The sequence below is a fragment of the Anomaloglossus baeobatrachus genome, chromosome 2 (genome assembly GCF_048569485.1).
Source record: "Anomaloglossus baeobatrachus isolate aAnoBae1 chromosome 2, aAnoBae1.hap1, whole genome shotgun sequence".
Classification (NCBI taxonomy): domain Eukaryota; kingdom Metazoa; phylum Chordata; class Amphibia; order Anura; family Aromobatidae; genus Anomaloglossus; species Anomaloglossus baeobatrachus.
The window spans coordinates 463,833,520-463,855,385 of record NC_134354.1 but is presented as its reverse complement, the minus strand read 5'-3'; the positions used below and the strand labels follow the sequence as shown (position 1 = coordinate 463,855,385).

At 43.5% G+C, this 21,866-nt stretch overlaps 1 protein-coding gene across 2 annotated transcripts in view; it reads right to left on the bottom strand.

Annotated features, from left to right (window-relative positions):
* The window catches only part of CALN1 (calneuron 1), a 650,929-nt gene that overhangs the window by 416,389 nt on the left and 212,674 nt on the right, over positions 1-21,866 (bottom strand). For both annotated transcript variants that reach the window (XM_075334231.1, XM_075334230.1), the window contains exon 2: positions 19,426-19,553. In XM_075334231.1, the coding sequence (XP_075190346.1) occupies positions 19,426-19,546 (121 nt within the window). In that variant the 5' untranslated portion in view covers positions 19,547-19,553. The remainder of the gene's footprint in view (positions 1-19,425; positions 19,554-21,866) is intronic.

Sequence of the window (21,866 nt, the reverse complement as noted above, 5' to 3'; positions counted from 1 at the left end):
CGCCCCTTCCACTGCATCCGCGCGCTCTTCATCTTCTAGGACTGTGGGGACAGCTGCCACACCTGTTTTTCCACGCAAAACTTCCACCACTGTAACCGCAACAGGCAGTTTGCTTGTAAGGTCGTCAGTTGGTTTGGAAGGGGAAACAAGTGAGTGTGTACAGCTCTCTCAGACATCGATAGCACCAACGTTGGATGAAGGCAACATCATGTCTCCGCCTGCACTTTCCTCACAAACCTGCATTTTTCCAGGGACACCCTACTCAACACCGTCTACACACAGCAGCCAGATCTCTGTCCCTCAGATGTGGTCAAATAAAAGGCCACTTCCTCCGACCCATGACAAAGCTAAGAGGTTGACTCTATCCCTCTGTAAGCTGTTGGCTACCGAAATGCTGCCTTTCCGCCTAGTGGACACACAGGATTTTAGAGACCTTATGTCTGTCGCTGTGCCCCAGTACCAGATGCCTAGTCGCCACTACTTCTCTAAGAAAGGTGTGCCCGCGCTACACCAGCATGTCGCACACAACATCACCGCTTCCTTGAGAAACTCTGTGTGTGAACGGGTGCATTTCACCACCGATACTTGGACCAGTAAGACATGGACAGGGACGTTACATGTCGCTGACTGGGCACTGGGTAACTATGGTGATAGATGGTGAAGGGTCTGCTGCACAAGTCTTGCCGTCCCCACGACTTGTGTGTCAATCCTCTGTCTGTCCAAGTTCCGCCACTGCTTCTGCATCCTCCACCTCATCTGGGTCCTCCACCTCCGCCCCAAGCCTGCCTGGTCAGGCCACCAGCGTTCTCACTGCGCAGAAGGAATCACGCACCCCTCATTACTATGCTGGCAGCAGAGCGCAACGGCATCAGGCGGTCTTTAGCTTGACATGTCTTGGTAATAAGAGTCACACAGCTGAGGAGTTGTGGTCAGCTTTGCGGTCCGAGTTTAATAAATGGTTGTCTCCACTCAAACTGCAGCCTGGTAAGGCCGTGTGCGACAATGCTGCAAACCTGGGTGCGGCACTTCGCCTGGGCAAGGTGACACACGTACCTTGTATGGCTCACGTGTTGAACCTTGTCGTGCAGCAATTTTTAACACACTATCCCGGCCTAGATGGCCTTCTGAACAGGGCACGAAAACTGTCAGCTCACTTCCGCCGTTCAAGCGCCGCAGCAGAGCGACTTGCATCGCTCCAGAAGTCTTTCGGCCTGCCGGTTCATCGCCTGAAATGCGATGTGGCGACACGCTGGAATTCAACTCTCCACATGTTACAGCGACTGTGGCAGCACCGCAGAGCCCTGGTGCAATACGTCATGACGTATAGCCTGGGCCAACGAGATGCAGAGGTGGGGCAGATCACCCTGATGGAGTGGTCTCAGATCAAGGACCTATGCACCCTTCTGCACAGTTTCGACATGGCGACGAATATGTTTAGCTCTGACAATGCCATTATCAGCATGACGATTCCAGTCATTTACATGCTGGAGCACACGCTAAACACTATTCGGAGTCAGGGGGTGGGACAACATGAAGGGGAGGAACTACAGGAGGATTCATATGCGCAAGGGACAACAACATCACGAAGGTCCAGACGTTCATCATCACCAACGCAGCAGGCATGGGACCATGGGGGACAGGGATCGACAAGGGCGCATAGTAGCAGGCGAAATGTTGAGCAAGGTGCAGGAGAACATGAAGAAATGGAGGACGAACTGTCCATGGACATGGAAGACTCAGCGGATGAGGGAGACCTTGGTCAAATTTCAGTTGAAAGAGGTTGGGGTCAGATGTCAGAGGAAGAAAGAACGGGTAGCACCTCTATGCCACAAACACAGCATGGACTTGGTCCGCATGGCTGCGCAAGACACATGAGTGCCTTTTTGTTGCACTACCTCCAACATGACAGTCGTATTGTCAAAATTAGAAGTGATGATGACTACTGGATTGCCACACTATTAGATCCCCGGTACAAGTCCAAATTTTGTGACATAATTCCAGCCATAGAAAGGGACGCACGTATGCAGGAGTATCAGCAGAAGCTGTTACTAGATCTTAGCTCGGCTTTTCCACCAAACAACCGTGCAGGTGCAGGGAGTGAATCTCCCAGTTGTAACTTGACAAACATGGGACGGTCTCGTCATCTTCAACAGTCTACCCGTACCAGTAGGACCTTTTCTGGTGCCGGTAACAGCAATTTTATGGAATCTTTTCATAATTTTTTTAGACCCTCTTTTGCAAGGCCACCAGAGACAACAAGTCTGACACATAGTCAACGGCTGGAGAGGATGATACAGGAGTATCTCCAAATGAACATCGATGCCATGACTGTGCAACTGGAGCCTTGCTCCTTTTGGGCTTCAAACCTACAAAAATGGCCAGAGCTCGCAACTTACGCCTTGGAGATTTTGTCGTGTCCAGCTGCCAGCGTTGTCTCTGAACGTGTATTCAGTGCTGCTGGGTGTGTGCTGACAGATAAGCGCACGCGTCTGTCCAGTGACAATGTGGACAGACTGACGTTCATCAAAATGAACAAGTCATGGATCCAGAAGGAATTTACTACCCCTGTGTCATCCTGGGGAGAGTAAATGCTTGTGGATTTGGAATGTGCTTGATGCAAATCAAAACATCCTGTTTGCAACTAGGGCCCAAGTGCTGCCACTGATGGGGTGGGTGTCTGTGTGGCCCAATTTTTGGAAAAAAGGGAGACTCCGCTTGGAGTAACCCTTGCTTGCTGTGTTTTTAAAAGAAGCCAAGATGAACAGAGCTGGGATCAGGAAAGACTTTGCTACCTACCCCGGTGTCATCCTGGGGACGGCTAAGAATAGCGTATTTTTGAATGTGCTTGATGCAAATCAAAACATCCTGTTTGCAACTAGGGCCCAAGTGCTGCCACTGATGGGGTGGGTGTCTGTGTGGCCCAATTTTTGGAAAAAAGGGAGACTCCGCTTGGAGTAACCCTTGCTTGCTGTGTTTTTAAAAGAAGCCAAGATGAACAGAGCTGGGATCAGGAAAGACTTTGCTACCTACCCCGGTGTCATCCTGTGGACGGCTAAGAATAGCGTATTTTTGAATGTGCTTGATGCAAATCAAAACATCCTGTTTGCAACTAGGGCCCAAGTGCTGCCACTGATGGGGTGGGTGTCTGTGTGGCCCAATTTTTGGAAAAAAGGGAGACTCCGCTTGGAGTAACCCTTGCTTGCTGTGTTTTTAAAAGAAGCCAAGATGAACAGAGCTGGGATCAGGAAAGACTTTGCTACCTACCCCGGTGTCATCCTGGGGACGGCTAAGAATAGCGTATTTTTGAATGTGCTTGATGCAAATCAAAACATCCTGTTTGCAACTAGGGCCCAAGTGCTGCCACTGATGGGGTGGGTGTCTGTGTGGCCCAATTTTTGGAAAAAAGGGAGACTCCGCTTGGAGTAACCCTTGCTTACATTGTTTTTAAAAGAAGCCAAGATGAACAAGTCATGGGTCAGCAAAGACTTTGCTACCTACCCCAGTGTCATCCTGGGGACGGCTAAGAATAGCGTATTTTTGAATGTGCTTGATGCAAATCAAAACATCCTGTTTGCAACTAGGGCCCAAGTGCTGCCACTGATGGGGTGGGTGTCTGTGTGGCCCAATTTTTGGAAAAAAGGGAGACTCCGCTTGGAGTAACCCTTGCTTGCTGTGTTTTTAAAAGAAGCCAAGATGAACAGAGCTGGGATCAGGAAAGACTTTGCTACCTACCCCGGTGTCATCCTGGGGACGGCTAAGAATAGCGTATTTTTGAATGTGCTTGATGCAAATCAAAACATCCTGTTTGCAACTAGGGCCCAAGTGCTGCCACTGATGGGGTGGGTGTCTGTGTGGCCCAATTTTTGGAAAAAAGGGAGACTCCGCTTGGAGTAACCCTTGCTTGCTGTGTTTTTAAAAGAAGCCAAGATGAACAGAGCTGGGATCAGGAAAGACTTTGCTACCTACCCCGGTGTCATCCTGGGGACGGCTAAGAATAGCGTATTTTTGAATGTGCTTGATGCAAATCAAAACATCCTGTTTGCAACTAGGGCCCAAGTGCTGCCACTGATGGGGTGGGTGTCTGTGTGGCCCAATTTTTGGAAAAAAGGGAGACTCCGCTTGGAGTAACCCTTGCTTACATTGTTTTTAAAAGAAGCCAAGATGAACAAGTCATGGGTCAGCAAAGACTTTGCTACCTACCCCGGTGTCATCCTGGGGACGGCTAAGAATAGCGTATTTTTGAATGTGCTTGATGCAAATCAAAACATCCTGTTTGCAACTAGGGCCCAAGTGCTGCCACTGATGGGGTGGGTGTCTGTGTGGCCCAATTTTTGGAAAAAAGGGAGACTCCGCTTGGAGTAACCCTTGCTTACATTGTTTTTAAAAGAAGCCAAGATGAACAAGTCATGGGTCAGCAAAGACTTTGCTACCTACCCCAGTGTCATCCTGGGGACGGCTAAGAATAGCGTATTTTTGAATGTGCTTGATGCAAATCAAAACATCCTGTTTGCAACTAGGGCCCAAGTGCTGCCACTGATGGGGTGGGTGTCTGTGTGGCCCAATTTTTGGAAAAAAGGGAGACTCCGCTTGGAGTAACCCTTGCTTGCTGTGTTTTTAAAAGAAGCCAAGATGAACAGAGCTGGGATCAGGAAAGACTTTGCTACCTACCCCGGTGTCATCCTGGGGACGGCTAAGAATAGCGTATTTTTGAATGTGCTTGATGCAAATCAAAACATCCTGTTTGCAACTAGGGCCCAAGTGCTGCCACTGATGGGGTGGGTGTCTGTGTGGCCCAATTTTTGGAAAAAAGGGAGACTCCGCTTGGAGTAACCCTTGCTTACATTGTTTTTAAAAGAAGCCAAGATGAACAAGTCATGGGTCAGCAAAGACTTTGCTACCTACCCCGGTGTCATCCTGGGGACGGCTAAGAATAGCGTATTTTTGAATGTGCTTGATGCAAATCAAAACATCCTGTTTGCAACTAGGGCCCAAGTGCTGCCACTGATGGGGTGGGTGTCTGTGTGGCCCAATTTTTGGAAAAAAGGGAGACTCCGCTTGGAGTAACCCTTGCTTACATTGTTTTTAAAAGAAGCCAAGATGAACAAGTCATGGGTCAGCAAAGACTTTGCTACCTACCCCAGTGTCATCCTGGGGACGGCTAAGAATAGCGTATTTTTGAATGTGCTTGATGCAAATCAAAACATCCTGTTTGCAACTAGGGCCCAAGTGCTGCCACTGATGGGGTGGGTGTCTGTGTGGCCCAATTTTTGGAAAAAAGGGAGACTCCGCTTGGAGTAACCCTTGCTTACATTGTTTTTAAAAGAAGCCAAGATGAACAAGTCATGGGTCAGCAAAGACTTTGCTACCTACCCCGGTGTCATCCTGGGGACGGCTAAGAATAGCGTATTTTTGAATGTGCTTGATGCAAATCAAAACATCCTGTTTGCAACTAGGGCCCAAGTGCTGCCACTGATGGGGTGGGTGTCTGTGTGGCCCAATTTTTGGAAAAAAGGGAGACTCCGCTTGGAGTAACCCTTGCTTGCTGTGTTTTTAAAAGAAGCCAAGATGAACAGAGCTGGGATCAGGAAAGACTTTGCTACCTACCCCGGTGTCATCCTGTGGACGGCTAAGAATAGCGTATTTTTGAATGTGCTTGATGCAAATCAAAACATCCTGTTTGCAACTAGGGCCCAAGTGCTGCCACTGATGGGGTGGGTGTCTGTGTGGCCCAATTTTTGGAAAAAAGGGAGACTCCGCTTGGAGTAACCCTTGCTTGCTGTGTTTTTAAAAGAAGCCAAGATGAACAGAGCTGGGATCAGGAAAGACTTTGCTACCTACCCCGGTGTCATCCTGGGGACGGCTAAGAATAGCGTATTTTTGAATGTGCTTGATGCAAATCAAAACATCCTGTTTGCAACTAGGGCCCAAGTGCTGCCACTGATGGGGTGGGTGTCTGTGTGGCCCAATTTTTGGAAAAAAGGGAGACTCCGCTTGGAGTAACCCTTGCTTACATTGTTTTTAAAAGAAGCCAAGATGAACAAGTCATGGGTCAGCAAAGACTTTGCTACCTACCCCGGTGTCATCCTGGGGACGGCTAAGAATAGCGTATTTTTGAATGTGCTTGATGCAAATCAAAACATCCTGTTTGCAACTAGGGCCCAAGTGCTGCCACTGATGGGGTGGGTGTCTGTGTGGCCCAATTTTTGGAAAAAAGGGAGACTCCGCTTGGAGTAACCCTTGCTTACATTGTTTTTAAAAGAAGCCAAGATGAACAAGTCATGGGTCAGCAAAGACTTTGCTACCTACCCCAGTGTCATCCTGGGGACGGCTAAGAATAGCGTATTTTTGAATGTGCTTGATGCAAATCAAAACATCCTGTTTGCAACTAGGGCCCAAGTGCTGCCACTGATGGGGTGGGTGTCTGTGTGGCCCAATTTTTGGAAAAAAGGGAGACTCCGCTTGGAGTAACCCTTGCTTACATTGTTTTTAAAAGAAGCCAAGATGAACAAGTCATGGGTCAGCAAAGACTTTGCTACCTACCCCGGTGTCATCCTGTGGACGGCTAAGAATAGCGTATTTTTGAATGTGCTTGATGCAAATCAAAACATCCTGTTTGCAACTAGGGCCCAAGTGCTGCCACTGATGGGGTGGGTGTCTGTGTGGCCCAATTTTTGGAAAAAAGGGAGACTCCGCTTGGAGTAACCCTTGCTTGCTGTGTTTTTAAAAGAAGCCAAGATGAACAGAGCTGGGATCAGGAAAGACTTTGCTACCTACCCCGGTGTCATCCTGGGGACGGCTAAGAATAGCGTATTTTTGAATGTGCTTGATGCAAATCAAAACATCCTGTTTGCAACTAGGGCCCAAGTGCTGCCACTGATGGGGTGGGTGTCTGTGTGGCCCAATTTTTGGAAAAAAGGGAGACTCCGCTTGGAGTAACCCTTGCTTACATTGTTTTTAAAAGAAGCCAAGATGAACAAGTCATGGGTCAGCAAAGACTTTGCTACCTACCCCGGTGTCATCCTGGGGACGGCTAAGAATAGCGTATTTTTGAATGTGCTTGATGCAAATCAAAACATCCTGTTTGCAACTAGGGCCCAAGTGCTGCCACTGATGGGGTGGGTGTCTGTGTGGCCCAATTTTTGGAAAAAAGGGAGACTCCGCTTGGAGTAACCCTTGCTTACATTGTTTTTAAAAGAAGCCAAGATGAACAAGTCATGGGTCAGCAAAGACTTTGCTACCTACCCCAGTGTCATCCTGGGGACGGCTAAGAATAGCGTATTTTTGAATGTGCTTGATGCAAATCAAAACATCCTGTTTGCAACTAGGGCCCAAGTGCTGCCACTGATGGGGTGGGTGTCTGTGTGGCCCAATTTTTGGAAAAAAGGGAGACTCCGCTTGGAGTAACCCTTGCTTGCTGTGTTTTTAAAAGAAGCCAAGATGAACAGAGCTGGGATCAGGAAAGACTTTGCTACCTACCCCGGTGTCATCCTGGGGACGGCTAAGAATAGCGTATTTTTGAATGTGCTTGATGCAAATCAAAACATCCTGTTTGCAACTAGGGCCCAAGTGCTGCCACTGATGGGGTGGGTGTCTGTGTGGCCCAATTTTTGGAAAAAAGGGAGACTCCGCTTGGAGTAACCCTTGCTTACATTGTTTTTAAAAGAAGCCAAGATGAACAAGTCATGGGTCAGCAAAGACTTTGCTACCTACCCCGGTGTCATCCTGGGGACGGCTAAGAATAGCGTATTTTTGAATGTGCTTGATGCAAATCAAAACATCCTGTTTGCAACTAGGGCCCAAGTGCTGCCACTGATGGGGTGGGTGTCTGTGTGGCCCAATTTTTGGAAAAAAGGGAGACTCCGCTTGGAGTAACCCTTGCTTACATTGTTTTTAAAAGAAGCCAAGATGAACAAGTCATGGGTCAGCAAAGACTTTGCTACCTACCCCAGTGTCATCCTGGGGACGGCTAAGAATAGCGTATTTTTGAATGTGCTTGATGCAAATCAAAACATCCTGTTTGCAACTAGGGCCCAAGTGCTGCCACTGATGGGGTGGGTGTCTGTGTGGCCCAATTTTTGGAAAAAAGGGAGACTCCGCTTGGAGTAACCCTTGCTTACATTGTTTTTAAAAGAAGCCAAGATGAACAAGTCATGGGTCAGCAAAGACTTTGCTACCTACCCCGGTGTCATCCTGGGGACGGCTAAGAATAGCGTATTTTTGAATGTGCTTGATGCAAATCAAAACATCCTGTTTGCAACTAGGGCCCAAGTGCTGCCACTGATGGGGTGGGTGTCTGTGTGGCCCAATTTTTGGAAAAAAGGGAGACTCCGCTTGGAGTAACCCTTGCTTGCTGTGTTTTTAAAAGAAGCCAAGATGAACAGAGCTGGGATCAGGAAAGACTTTGCTACCTACCCCGGTGTCATCCTGTGGACGGCTAAGAATAGCGTATTTTTGAATGTGCTTGATGCAAATCAAAACATCCTGTTTGCAACTAGGGCCCAAGTGCTGCCACTGATGGGGTGGGTGTCTGTGTGGCCCAATTTTTGGAAAAAAGGGAGACTCCGCTTGGAGTAACCCTTGCTTGCTGTGTTTTTAAAAGAAGCCAAGATGAACAGAGCTGGGATCAGGAAAGACTTTGCTACCTACCCCGGTGTCATCCTGGGGACGGCTAAGAATAGCGTATTTTTGAATGTGCTTGATGCAAATCAAAACATCCTGTTTGCAACTAGGGCCCAAGTGCTGCCACTGATGGGGTGGGTGTCTGTGTGGCCCAATTTTTGGAAAAAAGGGAGACTCCGCTTGGAGTAACCCTTGCTTACATTGTTTTTAAAAGAAGCCAAGATGAACAAGTCATGGGTCAGCAAAGACTTTGCTACCTACCCCGGTGTCATCCTGGGGACGGCTAAGAATAGCGTATTTTTGAATGTGCTTGATGCAAATCAAAACATCCTGTTTGCAACTAGGGCCCAAGTGCTGCCACTGATGGGGTGGGTGTCTGTGTGGCCCAATTTTTGGAAAAAAGGGAGACTCCGCTTGGAGTAACCCTTGCTTACATTGTTTTTAAAAGAAGCCAAGATGAACAAGTCATGGGTCAGCAAAGACTTTGCTACCTACCCCAGTGTCATCCTGGGGACGGCTAAGAATAGCGTATTTTTGAATGTGCTTGATGCAAATCAAAACATCCTGTTTGCAACTAGGGCCCAAGTGCTGCCACTGATGGGGTGGGTGTCTGTGTGGCCCAATTTTTGGAAAAAAGGGAGACTCCGCTTGGAGTAACCCTTGCTTACATTGTTTTTAAAAGAAGCCAAGATGAACAAGTCATGGGTCAGCAAAGACTTTGCTACCTACCCCGGTGTCATCCTGTGGACGGCTAAGAATAGCGTATTTTTGAATGTGCTTGATGCAAATCAAAACATCCTGTTTGCAACTAGGGCCCAAGTGCTGCCACTGATGGGGTGGGTGTCTGTGTGGCCCAATTTTTGGAAAAAAGGGAGACTCCGCTTGGAGTAACCCTTGCTTGCTGTGTTTTTAAAAGAAGCCAAGATGAACAGAGCTGGGATCAGGAAAGACTTTGCTACCTACCCCGGTGTCATCCTGGGGACGGCTAAGAATAGCGTATTTTTGAATGTGCTTGATGCAAATCAAAACATCCTGTTTGCAACTAGGGCCCAAGTGCTGCCACTGATGGGGTGGGTGTCTGTGTGGCCCAATTTTTGGAAAAAAGGGAGACTCCGCTTGGAGTAACCCTTGCTTGCTGTGTTTTTAAAAGAAGCCAAGATGAACAGAGCTGGGATCAGGAAAGACTTTGCTACCTACCCCGGTGTCATCCTGGGGACGGTTAAGAATAGCGTATTTTTGAATGTGCTTGATGCAAATCTAGCTGTGAAGTGTACAACTGGGGCACAACTGCTGCCACTGAAGGGGTGGGTGTGTGTGGGGCCCAATTTTTGGAAAAAAGGGAGACTCCGCTTGGAGTAACCCTTGCTTGCTGTGTTTTTAAAAGAAGCCAAGATGAACAGAGCTGGGATCAGGAAAGACTTTGCTACCTACCCCGGTGTCATCCTGGGGACGGATAAGAATGGCGTATTTTTGAATGTGCTTGATGCAAATCTAGCTGTGAAGTGTACAACTGGGGCACAACTGCTGCCACTGAAGGGGTGGGTGTGTGGGGCCCAATTTTTGGAAAAAAGGGAGACTCCGCTTGGAGTCACCTTGCGGTGTTTTACATGACTTTAGAAGGGCGTGCCATGCCTATATCTGTGTGTCCTCCTCTTTTTCCTTGTCCAGCTGTTTTGTTTTCGCATGAGTACATGTCCTTGTCACTTTCCCATGTGTTTGTGTTGTGTTGTGAGTTGTTTGTCACCTTTTGGACACCTTTGAGGGTGTTTTCTAGGTGTTTTACTGTGTTTGTGATTGCCTGCCATTGTTTCCTATGGGCTCGAGTTCGGTTCGTCGAACGTTCGACGAGCCGAACTCGAGCCAGACCCCCCGTTCGGCGAACCGCCTCGAGCCGAACCGGGACCGGTTCGCTCATCTCTAGTCACCACAACGTCACTAATCGGCCGGCCAATAGAAGCGGAGGGGTGGAGATGAGCGGGACATAACATCCCGCCCACCTTCTCCCTTCCGCATTGCCAGCAGGATGCAGGTAAGGAGATGTTTGTCGCTCCTGCGGGTTTACACACAGCGATGTGTGGAGCTGCAGGAATGACAAACAACATCGCACCTGCGGTCGAACTGACATTATGAAAATGAACGACGTTACACAGATCAGCGATATTGTACGCTTCTGTGCTCGTTCATCGTCGCACCTAGGATTTACAAGTTGTGATGTCGCTACTGGTGCTGGATGTGCGTCACTAACGACGTGACCGCGACAATATATCGGTAGCGATGTTGCAACGTGTAAAGCCCGCCTAAGAGTACTATGCCTTTAAACAATATGGGACAGCCCATATGATGATGACATGTCTTTGGAAGCTTCTGATAGATTTATTAACAACATCTGAGTTACTTAGAGACACACCTGTGGATGTATTTTAATGCACACCTGAAACACACTGCTTCTTTATGTATCATCATGGGAAAGTCAAAAGAAATCAGCCAAGTTCTCAGGAAGACAATTGTGGAATTGCAAAAATCTGGTTCATCCTTGGGTGCAATTTCCAGATACCTAGAGGTGCCTCTTTCATCTGTACAAACAATTATATGCAAGTAAAAAAATGATGGGAATGTCCAGCCATCATACCACTCAGGAAGGAGACGGGTTCTGTGTACTAAAGATGAACGTGGTTTGGTCAGACATGTGCATATCAATCCAAGAAGAAAGCAAAAGACCTTGTGAAGATGCTGACGGAAGCTGGAAAGATTGTGTCATTATCCACAGTGAAATGAGTACTGACTCAACATGGGCTGAAAGGCCACTCTGCCAGGAAGAAGCCATTACTCCAAAAAAACCATAAAAGTGGCAGATTAATGTTTGCAAATGCAAACAAGAACAAAGGCCTTAATTTTTGTCCTGTGGTCTGACGAAACTAAAATTAAACTGTTTGACTTTAATGACCATAGAGGAAAAAGGTAAAAAGGGAGAAGCTTTGACGCCTAAGAATACCAATCCCAACTGTGAAACACACGGGTGGCAGCATCATGTTGTGGGATTGTTTTGCTGAAGGAGGGACTAGTGCACTTCTCAAAATAGATGGCATCATGAGAAAGGAAGATTATGTGGCAATACTGAAGCAACATCTCAAGACATCAGCAGTAACTTAAAGCTTTGGCGGAAATGGATCTTCCAAATGGACAATGACCCGAAGCATACTGCCAAAACTTGCTACAAAGTGGCTTAAGGTTAAAGTTAATATTTTGGTTGGAGTGGCCATCACAAAACCCTGATCTAATTCCTATTGAAAATTTAAGGAAAAAGCTGAAAAGGCAGGTGAGACCAAGATGGCCTACAAACATGGCTCAGTTACACCAGTTTTGTCAGGAGGAATGGGACCAAATTCCTACCAACTATTGTGAGAAGCTTGTGGAAGGATATCCAAAATGTTTTATCCAAGTCATACAGTTTAAGGTAAATGGTACGAAATGCTAATGAAATGTATATAAAGTTTTGTCTTTGCAGAAAGAAATAAAAATGCCTTAAAACATTCTCTCTCTCTCATTATTCTGTCATTTGGCAAATATAAATAACTAGCTGTACTACCCGGCTTCGCCCGGGTTAATAACTGCTGTTAACAAAATAGAATGTATTAAGAAAAATGTACTCTGCACACAAAAACCACAAAACAAATAGATATAAATATAATTATAATGTCTGTCTCCCCCTCTGTATATATCTCTCTGTCTCTCTCTCTCTATCTCTTTGTCTGTCTGTCTCTTTCCCTGTCTGTCTCTGACTGTATCTGTCTCTTTCTCCGCCTGTCTCAATCTCTTTCCCTGTCTGTCTATCTATCTCTTTCCCTGTCTGTCTATCTATCTCTGTCACTTTCCCTGTCTGTCTCTTTCCCTGTCTGTCTCTTTCCCTCTCTTTCCCTGTCTGTCTCTTTCCCTCTTTCCCTCTGTCTCCTTCCCTGTGTCTGTCTCTTTGTCTGTCTCTTTACCTGGTCTGTCTCTTTCCCTCTCTTTCCCTGTCTGTCTGTTTCCCTGTGTCTGTCTCTGTCTCTTTGTCTGTGTCTGTCTCTTTACCTGTCTGTGTCTATCTCTTAACCTGTCTCTCTCTTTCCCTCTTTTTCCCTGTCTGTCTCTTTCCCTGTCAGTCTGTCTCTTTGTCTGTGTCTGTCTCTTTGTGTCTGTCTCTTACCCTGTCTATATCTGTTTCTTAACCTGTCTGTTTCTGCCTCTTTCCCTGTCTGTGTCTGTCTCTTTCTCTGGCTGCATTGTGACATGCCAACATTCCATTTAAGGGCGTGGCTGCGCATTCTTCTGAAGTTCTGGCTGCACTGTGGCTCCCGGCTCCATTCGCTTTAATGGAGACAGTTTTTTTTGGTGAATAACTGTAAAGCGCGGGGTTAAAATTTCCCCTCAAAACAAAACCTATGACACTCTCGGGGTCCAGAAGTGTGAGTGTGCAAAATTTTGTGGCTGTAGCTGCGATGGTGCAGATGCCAATCCCGGACATACATACATACATACACATACATACACACATTCAGCTTTATTGATCAAAAAGGGGAAGGTTTATTTTGTTTTTTTGTCAGATAGTGAGAAAAACATGCATATGTGTATTTTTAGATAGTGTATGTAAACTTCTGGTTTCAACTGCATATGAAAAACAGGCTTCTGAATGAAGCCTACAGATTAAATAAGTTTATATTTTGATAGCGGAATTTTACAAAGATGGTGATAGCAAATATGTTTATTTTTTTATCATACATTATATATTTAAAACAATTCAAATTTTTATATTTTTCTGAAACCTTTTTATTTTACTTTCTCTTTTAGTCTCTTTATGGGATTTTGAACCAATGATTACTTATTCTATATACTACAATACAACCGCTAGGGATCTGGTTATGCAAGCAAATATCTACTTATTTATAGGTATCAGAGCTCCTGGAATCCACAGGCCAACAGGAGATGTCGTGGAGACGACAGACAGGTACTGGAAGCTATAGGCTAACAGGCAATGTTGTGGAGAAGACAGACAGGTGGCAGATATTCTGGAAGCCTGGAGACTGCAGATGTGTAGAAGTCCTGGAAGCCACAGGCAGACAGTATTTGATAGTTGTACAATATCTAAATTTAGGAGAGGGTATAAAACATGCTCTACTGTCTAGATATTGCTTTTTACATATGTTTTGTCCTCCTTGATGGTGTACTTTCGATTTTCTTCTCTGAATGTTTACCTAAAATATTTAATACTGGAGGTCATACATGACGAGTAGTTCAATCTAAATGGACATTTACACTGAAAAGTTAATCTTGAGCAAGCTTTTTTATGGATGCTCGATCATAATTATCTCTCTGTTTAAACAGGCAATTGATCATCCAGTGAATGAGCAAAATATTAGTTCATCTAATGAAATTATTTTTTTAGCTGCTCAAACGATCATTGTTCTCAGTGGTATATCGTCCTGTGTACAAGGGAATTGAACAACCAAGAATAATAATAGCCTATGTGCACTGAGTGATTTAGCATCGATATTGGTTTACAGTTAGTTATTAGATCAATCTTAGTAAATGGACATCTTAATGATGGTCTGTTTCTTTTCCATTGAGAGCTCCTTTGTCCCCAGCAATAGCTTTCAAATGTAAATGCCACAGCTGGGATCAGCTACAGTCCTTTTACCTGCTTAATTGATGATGTATTAATGATAGTATAGCCCATGTACCCCATTGAGTAGCTTTTGAGATAATTGTTTAATTACTTTTGGCCCCTTGAAAAAAGGCAGCTATGTATTAAAGAGCTATAATTCCTAAACCCTTAAGGCCACGTCACACTAAGCAACATCGCTAGCAACATCGCTGCTAAGGAACAACTTTTGTGACGTTGCTAGCGATGTTGCTGTGTGTGACATCCAGCAACAACCTAGGCCCTGCTGTGAGGTCGTTGGTTGTTGCTGAATGTCCTGGGCCATTTTTTAGTTGTTGCTCTCCCGCTGTGAAGCACACATCACTGTGTGTGACAGCGAGAGAGCAACAACTGAATGTGCAGGGGGCAGGGAGCCGGCTTCTGCAGATGCTGGTAACCAATGTAAATATCGGGTAACCAAGAAGCCCTTCCCTTGGTTACCCGATATTTACCTTCGTTACCAGCGATCGCTGCTCTCAGCTGTCAGTGCCGGCTCCCGCTCTCTGCACACGTAGCGGGAGTACACATGGGGTAATTAACCCGATGTGTACTGTGGCTAGGAGTGCAGAGAACAGGAGCTGGCACTGACAGCTGAGAGCGGCGGATGCTGGTAACGAAGGTAAATATCGGGTAACCAAGGTAAGGGCTTCTTGGTTACCCAATGTTTACTGTGGTTACCAGCGTCCGCAGAAGCCGGCTCCTGCTGCCTGCACACGTAGCAGAGTACACATCGGGTAATTAACCCAATGTGTACTGTGGCTAGGTGTGCAGAGAGCCAGCGCTAAGCGGGGTGCGCTGGTAACCAAGGTAAATATCGGGTTGGTTACCCGATATTTACCTTAGTTACCAAGCGCAGCATCGCTTCCACGCGGCGCTGGGGTCTGGTCACGGGTTGCTGGTGAGATCTGCCTGTGTGACAAGCTCACCAGCAACCCGTGAAGCGACGCTCCAGCGATCCCTGCCAGGTCAGGTTGCTGGTGGGATCGCTGAAGCGTCACTGTGACATCTCACCAGCGACTTCCTAGCAACTTACTAGCGATCCCTATCAGGTTGTATCGTTGTTGGGATCGCTGGTAAGTTGTTTAGTGTGACTGGGCCTTTACTCCAATGAGGATGTGAATACCCTCAAATTAAAGGGAAGAGTCTGCACTTTAAGCCCTCATTGATTATATAGCTGTGTATTGAATATGTTTTGGTAAACCAGCTAAAATATCAAAACTTGTGTCACTGGCCAAATATTCCTGGATGCAACTGTAATCCCCGGTCATATACAAAAATAGAGGGCATTTGAAGTTTCACATCACTGAACTCTCAGCAGCTGGCAAAAATAAACAGTGTACATCATCTTTCTGTCCCCTCTATATACAGTCCATCTTGCAGAGCAGAATATCTCTCCTCTCAGCCCCTAAACAGCCTATCTTGATCTTGCTATTTCTTTCTTTTCTATTGCTTACATATACAGTCCATTCTGCAGTATTCGATCCTTTCTATCCCCTCTGTATACAGCCTATCCTGCAGTATATCTCTCCTCTCAACCCCTACACAGAGCTCATTTTGCAGTATATCCATTATTTCTGCACCCTCTATATACAGCCATCTTGCAATACCCAAATGAAAAATATATATTCCGGCTCCAAGCAATGGATACATTTTTTATTTTCTTTAGAAGTGCAATACAGACATAAAGGCAGTGATACCAGCAAGGTCAACTAGTTTCTGGCTAAACGCCCTTAATCATGACACTGGAATCAATGTCTCTATCCCTCTTTTTAACCTGTTAACACACCCATATGGGAGGTAATGGGCTAATTAAAGGGATAGAAACGTGCAGAGTGAAACAAAGTGCAAACAAATTTTGAAAATACATTTTAAATCACTTATAATTACAAAAATGCTAAATATTTTAAGATGGAATAAACTAATATACCTCTAGTGCAATTTCCATCATTTAACTTGGTTTCTAATTTATATACAATGTTTTAATGAAATGATGTGTCATTATTAAAAAAAATATATTATAGATTGCACTATAGGGATAATTATTCCATGTTACAAATAATGACAAATTGGCATTATTGTTGTTATTTACAAAATTCTAGTGACTTTGAAATGTTATATACTTTTTAATTTATTATAATAAAGGTTCAAGGATAATGGTTGAAGCAGACACATGAGGGTATATCTAATCAAACTTATATTACCAGCATGAAAGTATATGCAATAACTTTTATAAGATTATGATAAGATTTTAATAAATGGCACAGGGAGGTTATGGTGTTATATACTTAATAATGTAACATAACATCTCTTCTGAGATTTAATCCATGTAGTGCACAGGTATTTCGTTTTTTGGATGACAAGCAGAGGTGAGCTGGATCAAATTATGTTCATCTTGCAATACCCCTCTATATACAGTCCATCCTGCAGTGTATCTCTCCTTTCTGCCACCGTATACATTCCAGCTTGAGATATATATAATATATATATATATATATATATACGGGGTGGTCCAAAAGCATTTGGACAGTATGCGCGATAGGGTTATGAAAGAGGGGATTTATCAAACATCGTGTAAAGTGAAACTGACTCAGTTGCCCTTAGCAACCAATCAAATTCCACCTTTCATTTTCCAAAGAGTCTGTGAAGAATTAAAAGTGGAATCTGATTGGTGGCTAAGGGCAACTGAGTCAGTTTCACTTTACACGATGTTTGATAAATCTCCCCCTTCATAACCCTATTACACATACTGTCCACCAACTTTTGGACCACCCTGTGTATATATATATATATATATATATAAGATCTTGGAAATGTGGCCTTGTTTTGCCTAAAAAAAAATCTCAGAGGAGATATAATTTATTTATATTATTTATAAGTACATGTGTGGTCAATACATAGAACTAGCACATGACTCTCTCATTTCAAAGACCACACTAAGGACCAGGGTGCACTCATTACAGATGGAAGAAAGGCTATTCCGGCAATTTAATAGGAAAAGGTTCTGTACAGTTAGAGCAGCCGGGCCGTGGAATGCTCTACCACAAGAGGTAGTAATCGCAAATACAATTACAGCTTTTAAAAAGGGCTGGATGATTTTCTAATTACACATACCATTGTGAGTTATAGATAAATTAGTGACAAAAAAATTATAATTGGTGGAGAAATATTGAACTTGATTGACCTAGGTCTTTTTTCAACCTATGTAACTATGTATAAATACAACCCACCCTGCAGCATTTCTATCCTTTCTATCCCGTCTATCCTACCTATCCTGACGTATATCTCTCCTTTCAGCTCCTGTATACAGCCCATCTTACTATCTTTATTTTCCATTTTCTATATATACAACCCATCCTGCAGTATTTCTATCTTTTCTGTCCCCTCTATATAAAGCCTATCTTGCAGAATATCTCTCCTTTCAGTCCCAACATACAGATCATATTGCAGTATTGCTATTATTGCTGTACTCTATATATACCGCCCTTTCCATTCCCTTGATAAAGAATCTCTTTCTGCATTACTTTACCACTCTTAGTTACCAATACACAGGCATATCACTGGCTTCTGGTATGAGCTTCGCATTGTAATGAAGGAGGTTCTGTCCCTTTCCATAAAATCATTCCTCACTGTAGACGCTCTATTCTAGACTCAGTACAGGTCAGCTGTCAGGATGCCATCTGAGGGATACTGCATTTTGCACTATGATTTGGGCCCCTATAACTACAGGATCCAATGCCAACGGAATGGTAAATAGAGCTTGGAGGGACGTTCTTATGGGGGAAGTGGAGGTGACATGTGCAAAACATGGGTTATATTTGCAAATTTGAATAAATAAATGCATATATCATTGCAATTTCCTAATGTGACTTTAAATTTAGCTTGGAAATACTTTGTATGCAAGCAATACCTACTTATCAGGCAACATGGTTCCTCTTATCACACATATCTATATTGTAGTTTAACTGCAAGAAGTCAAAGAACTGTACAATGAAAAAAATAATATTTGGTATTATCTGGGATGCACATTGTACTTGTCCTCACATAACTTTATCAGATAAATGAGCATCTGTGTGCCACAACCTTCAGTTCACTGATGCTGACAACTGTTAACTACTGCCTGCTCCAAGCAAAACGGCACACAGCAATACGATTTGTTTTTCTTATCTAATATGCTTCCAGGTATTTTGGCATTGTTTGTTGTTCTAGATTTCTTATAGCTTCTTTCTATATATTGTACATCATCTAATATCAATCTGTCTAATCCATATCTATGTATCTCATATCTGTCTATCTCATATCTATCTATCTATCTATCTATCTATCTATCTATCTATTTAGCCTATCTATTTATCTATCTATCTATCCCTCTATCCATCCATCTATCTATCTATCCATCTATCTATCTATCTATCTATCTATCTATCTATCTATCTATCTATCCATCTATCCATCTATTCATCTATCCATCTATCTATCTATCCATCTATCTATCCCATATGAATCTATCTATCTAATAACAATCTATTTCATATCTATTTATCTATCTATCTATATATCCCTCTATCTATCTATCTATTTATCCCATATCTATCTATCTATCCATCTATCTATCTATCTATCCATCTATCTATCTATCTATCTATCTATCTATCTATCTATCTATCTACCTATCTATCCATTATCTATCTATTTATCCATTATCTATCTATCTATCTATCTATCCATTATCTATCTATCTATCTATATATCTATCCATTATTTATATATCTATCCATTATCTATCTATCTATCCATTATCTATCTATCTATCTATCTATATATATATATATATCCATTATCTATCTATCTATCCATCTATCTATCTATCCCTTTATCCATTATTTATCTATCTATCTATCCCTCTATCTATTTATCTATGTATCTCATATCTATTTATGTATATTTTTCGATTTTTGATTGCAGAAATCTAAATATTTTGCACAATCACTATTTCTGCCTTATTAATTCACAGTGAAATGTTTTGTTTCCTTTTAGAAATATAGAAATCACTTTAGAAGATATTATGTTGTATCTCAAATCTCAATAGACACAACAAATATAAACTTTTCAACCAAAATTGATTTTAATCTCACCGTCTAGTTCTTCCACGGAGATGTTGGCAAGCTGCTCACTGTCACTTCCTGTAGAAAGCGATCGGTTTAAGTAGTTATTCCCTTTGTACAACAAGCCAGCAGTCACATGATGGAATGGCATCTTCTTCCTGCATTCAGATAAAGAGAATATTTAATCACCATTCAGCTGTTACATAATAGTGACAAGATAAAATACCACTTTTACTATTTTGCATTATCATTTGAATAGCTGTTTGAAAAAAAGATAAACACAGAAATAATGTTAATTACAATAAAAAATGTTAGCGCTACTGCAGGTGATTGACACGCCATGTACGCACAAGGGAGAGACCTGTAAATCACCTGCAGCCGCGCTAGGAAGAGACGGCCGGGAGTGGTGCCGGCTTAGTCTGGTCTCCGACAATAGTCCAGATCCTCAAAATATATTTTACATTTATTTAAATATTTTAAATGTTGGAGTGTTTCAGAAAATAATATATCAAGATGCAATCATAAAACCAGGGTGTGATACATGATTTGCTCATGACAAGTAATGTACATAGTTTGTACTGTAAAATCATATGACAGATCTCCTACATCTATATAATATATTATGTCAGATTTTTGGGTACTATTTATTTCTAGCCTAAATCAGGGGTGGCGGACACTGAGAGCAAAGGGCCTCAAGAATTGTGTATGCTTCCCCCCAAGGCTCAAAGTCACCTCTGGGACACACAGAGCAGCATGGTCCTGAGAATCTGGAGAGGGGTGACATCACTGAGAAGAGGAGAATGACGCTGGACAACAGAGAAAGCAGCAGAAGGTGAGTATATTATCACACTCACACTACATCACATGCATATAAGCCAATAAGCGTCACTGCTATGCACCGAGAGCTGATGGCAGCACCAGGTACATAGCAGTGACATTCAAGTGCCGCTGGCTTATCAGAGGCTACTCACTGATAGACCGGCAACAATTAAATGTCACTGCTATGCACTGCATGCTGATGTCAGCGCGTGACACATAGCAGTGATATTTGATAGCCCAAAGGCTGCGGCCATTTTAATTTTTAACCATTTAACCATTTTTAATTAATTATGCACGCAGTTTCTGATAAGCTCATTCTAACAACCATGGGTACTGGTGGTGGGCCCCCTCTATATGAAGTATGGAGGCCCGTGAGAACTCGGGGCCCACCAGGGAATCCCTCACTGTCCCAACAGTCAGATCCTGGTTGTGAGGTGAGGGGCCCCCTCCCCTCTGGGCCCCGATGTCTGCTAGTGGCTTAAATCATATAGAATTTTTGTTAAAGCAAAAGGTCAATCACCCTTTTTCCCATACAGAAGTAGAAGCCTTTTCATAAATGCAAACTCTGTAACAGGGAGGCCCCCAACTATCATGTATAATTAATAGAACTATTATCATCAGATAAGGGAGAGGAAGTTTTTGAACCTTCAGGCTCCTTGGTCTGTATGGTATCACCACCACTAAATTTCTATATGAACACCCCAGTTTCTTAATTTAATTATACATATTATGTAAGCATATGATTAATTCATATCTTGCACATAATGCAAGGCAGGAGTTATATGTGGACATATGTGTTTCTTACAACATTCCACCACCTATATTCTCCACATCAAGGCTCTATCAGTCTATTGCCACATTAAGACATTCATTTTGCATACTCTATTCTAAGACTTGCGTAGTATCCTCTTCAATTCATAATATTCTGCTCCTAGTGCCTGCAGGGAATAAGAAGGAAATTACATTGTCTACTCTATTAGCTGAATCATTTCTGCTCATAAATGGAATACTTTGTGTAATAGGTATTTATTAGGGAGCAGCTGAAAAGTATTAAAAAACCTCCATGTTAAAGCTTCTTTTTAAGCCTTAAAGGAAATAGCCTAGACTTAAAAAAAAAGTGCCTAAGCACTAACAAGCAGGTAATGTCCGGCACTGTTCTTCGCCTTCACAAAGTGGTCACAGACCACTCCTGCCAGAGATACAATTGCTTCATAAACAGAGCGGAGGTTTCTCATCCCCTGTGCTCTGTAGATGAAGCAGGACAGACGATATCTTGCTGATTAACAGCCAGCTCCCCCAATTACACAGCAGGGTGCCGGCTGTCAATCAGAATGACACAGGCCTTTCTGCGCCATCTACAGAGCAAAGCAGAAAATAAGCCTCCTCTCTGTTTATGAAGTGCCGGCAAGAGCAATCTGTGACCAATCTGTGCCAGCAAGGAATGGAAGAATGTTGCTGGGCACAACAGGCAGCTAGTTAGCAACTACCTGCCTGTTAAGAGTGCTTAGGCATATATTTCTTTTTTAAGTCCCTGATATACCCTTTAACTATCAATGAATTCAGCCCATATATAAATAACAAAGCAGCAAGAATATATCCAAAATGGAAAATCTACCAATAAAAAAGGGGCGTTTCAGGAAGGGTAGAGGATT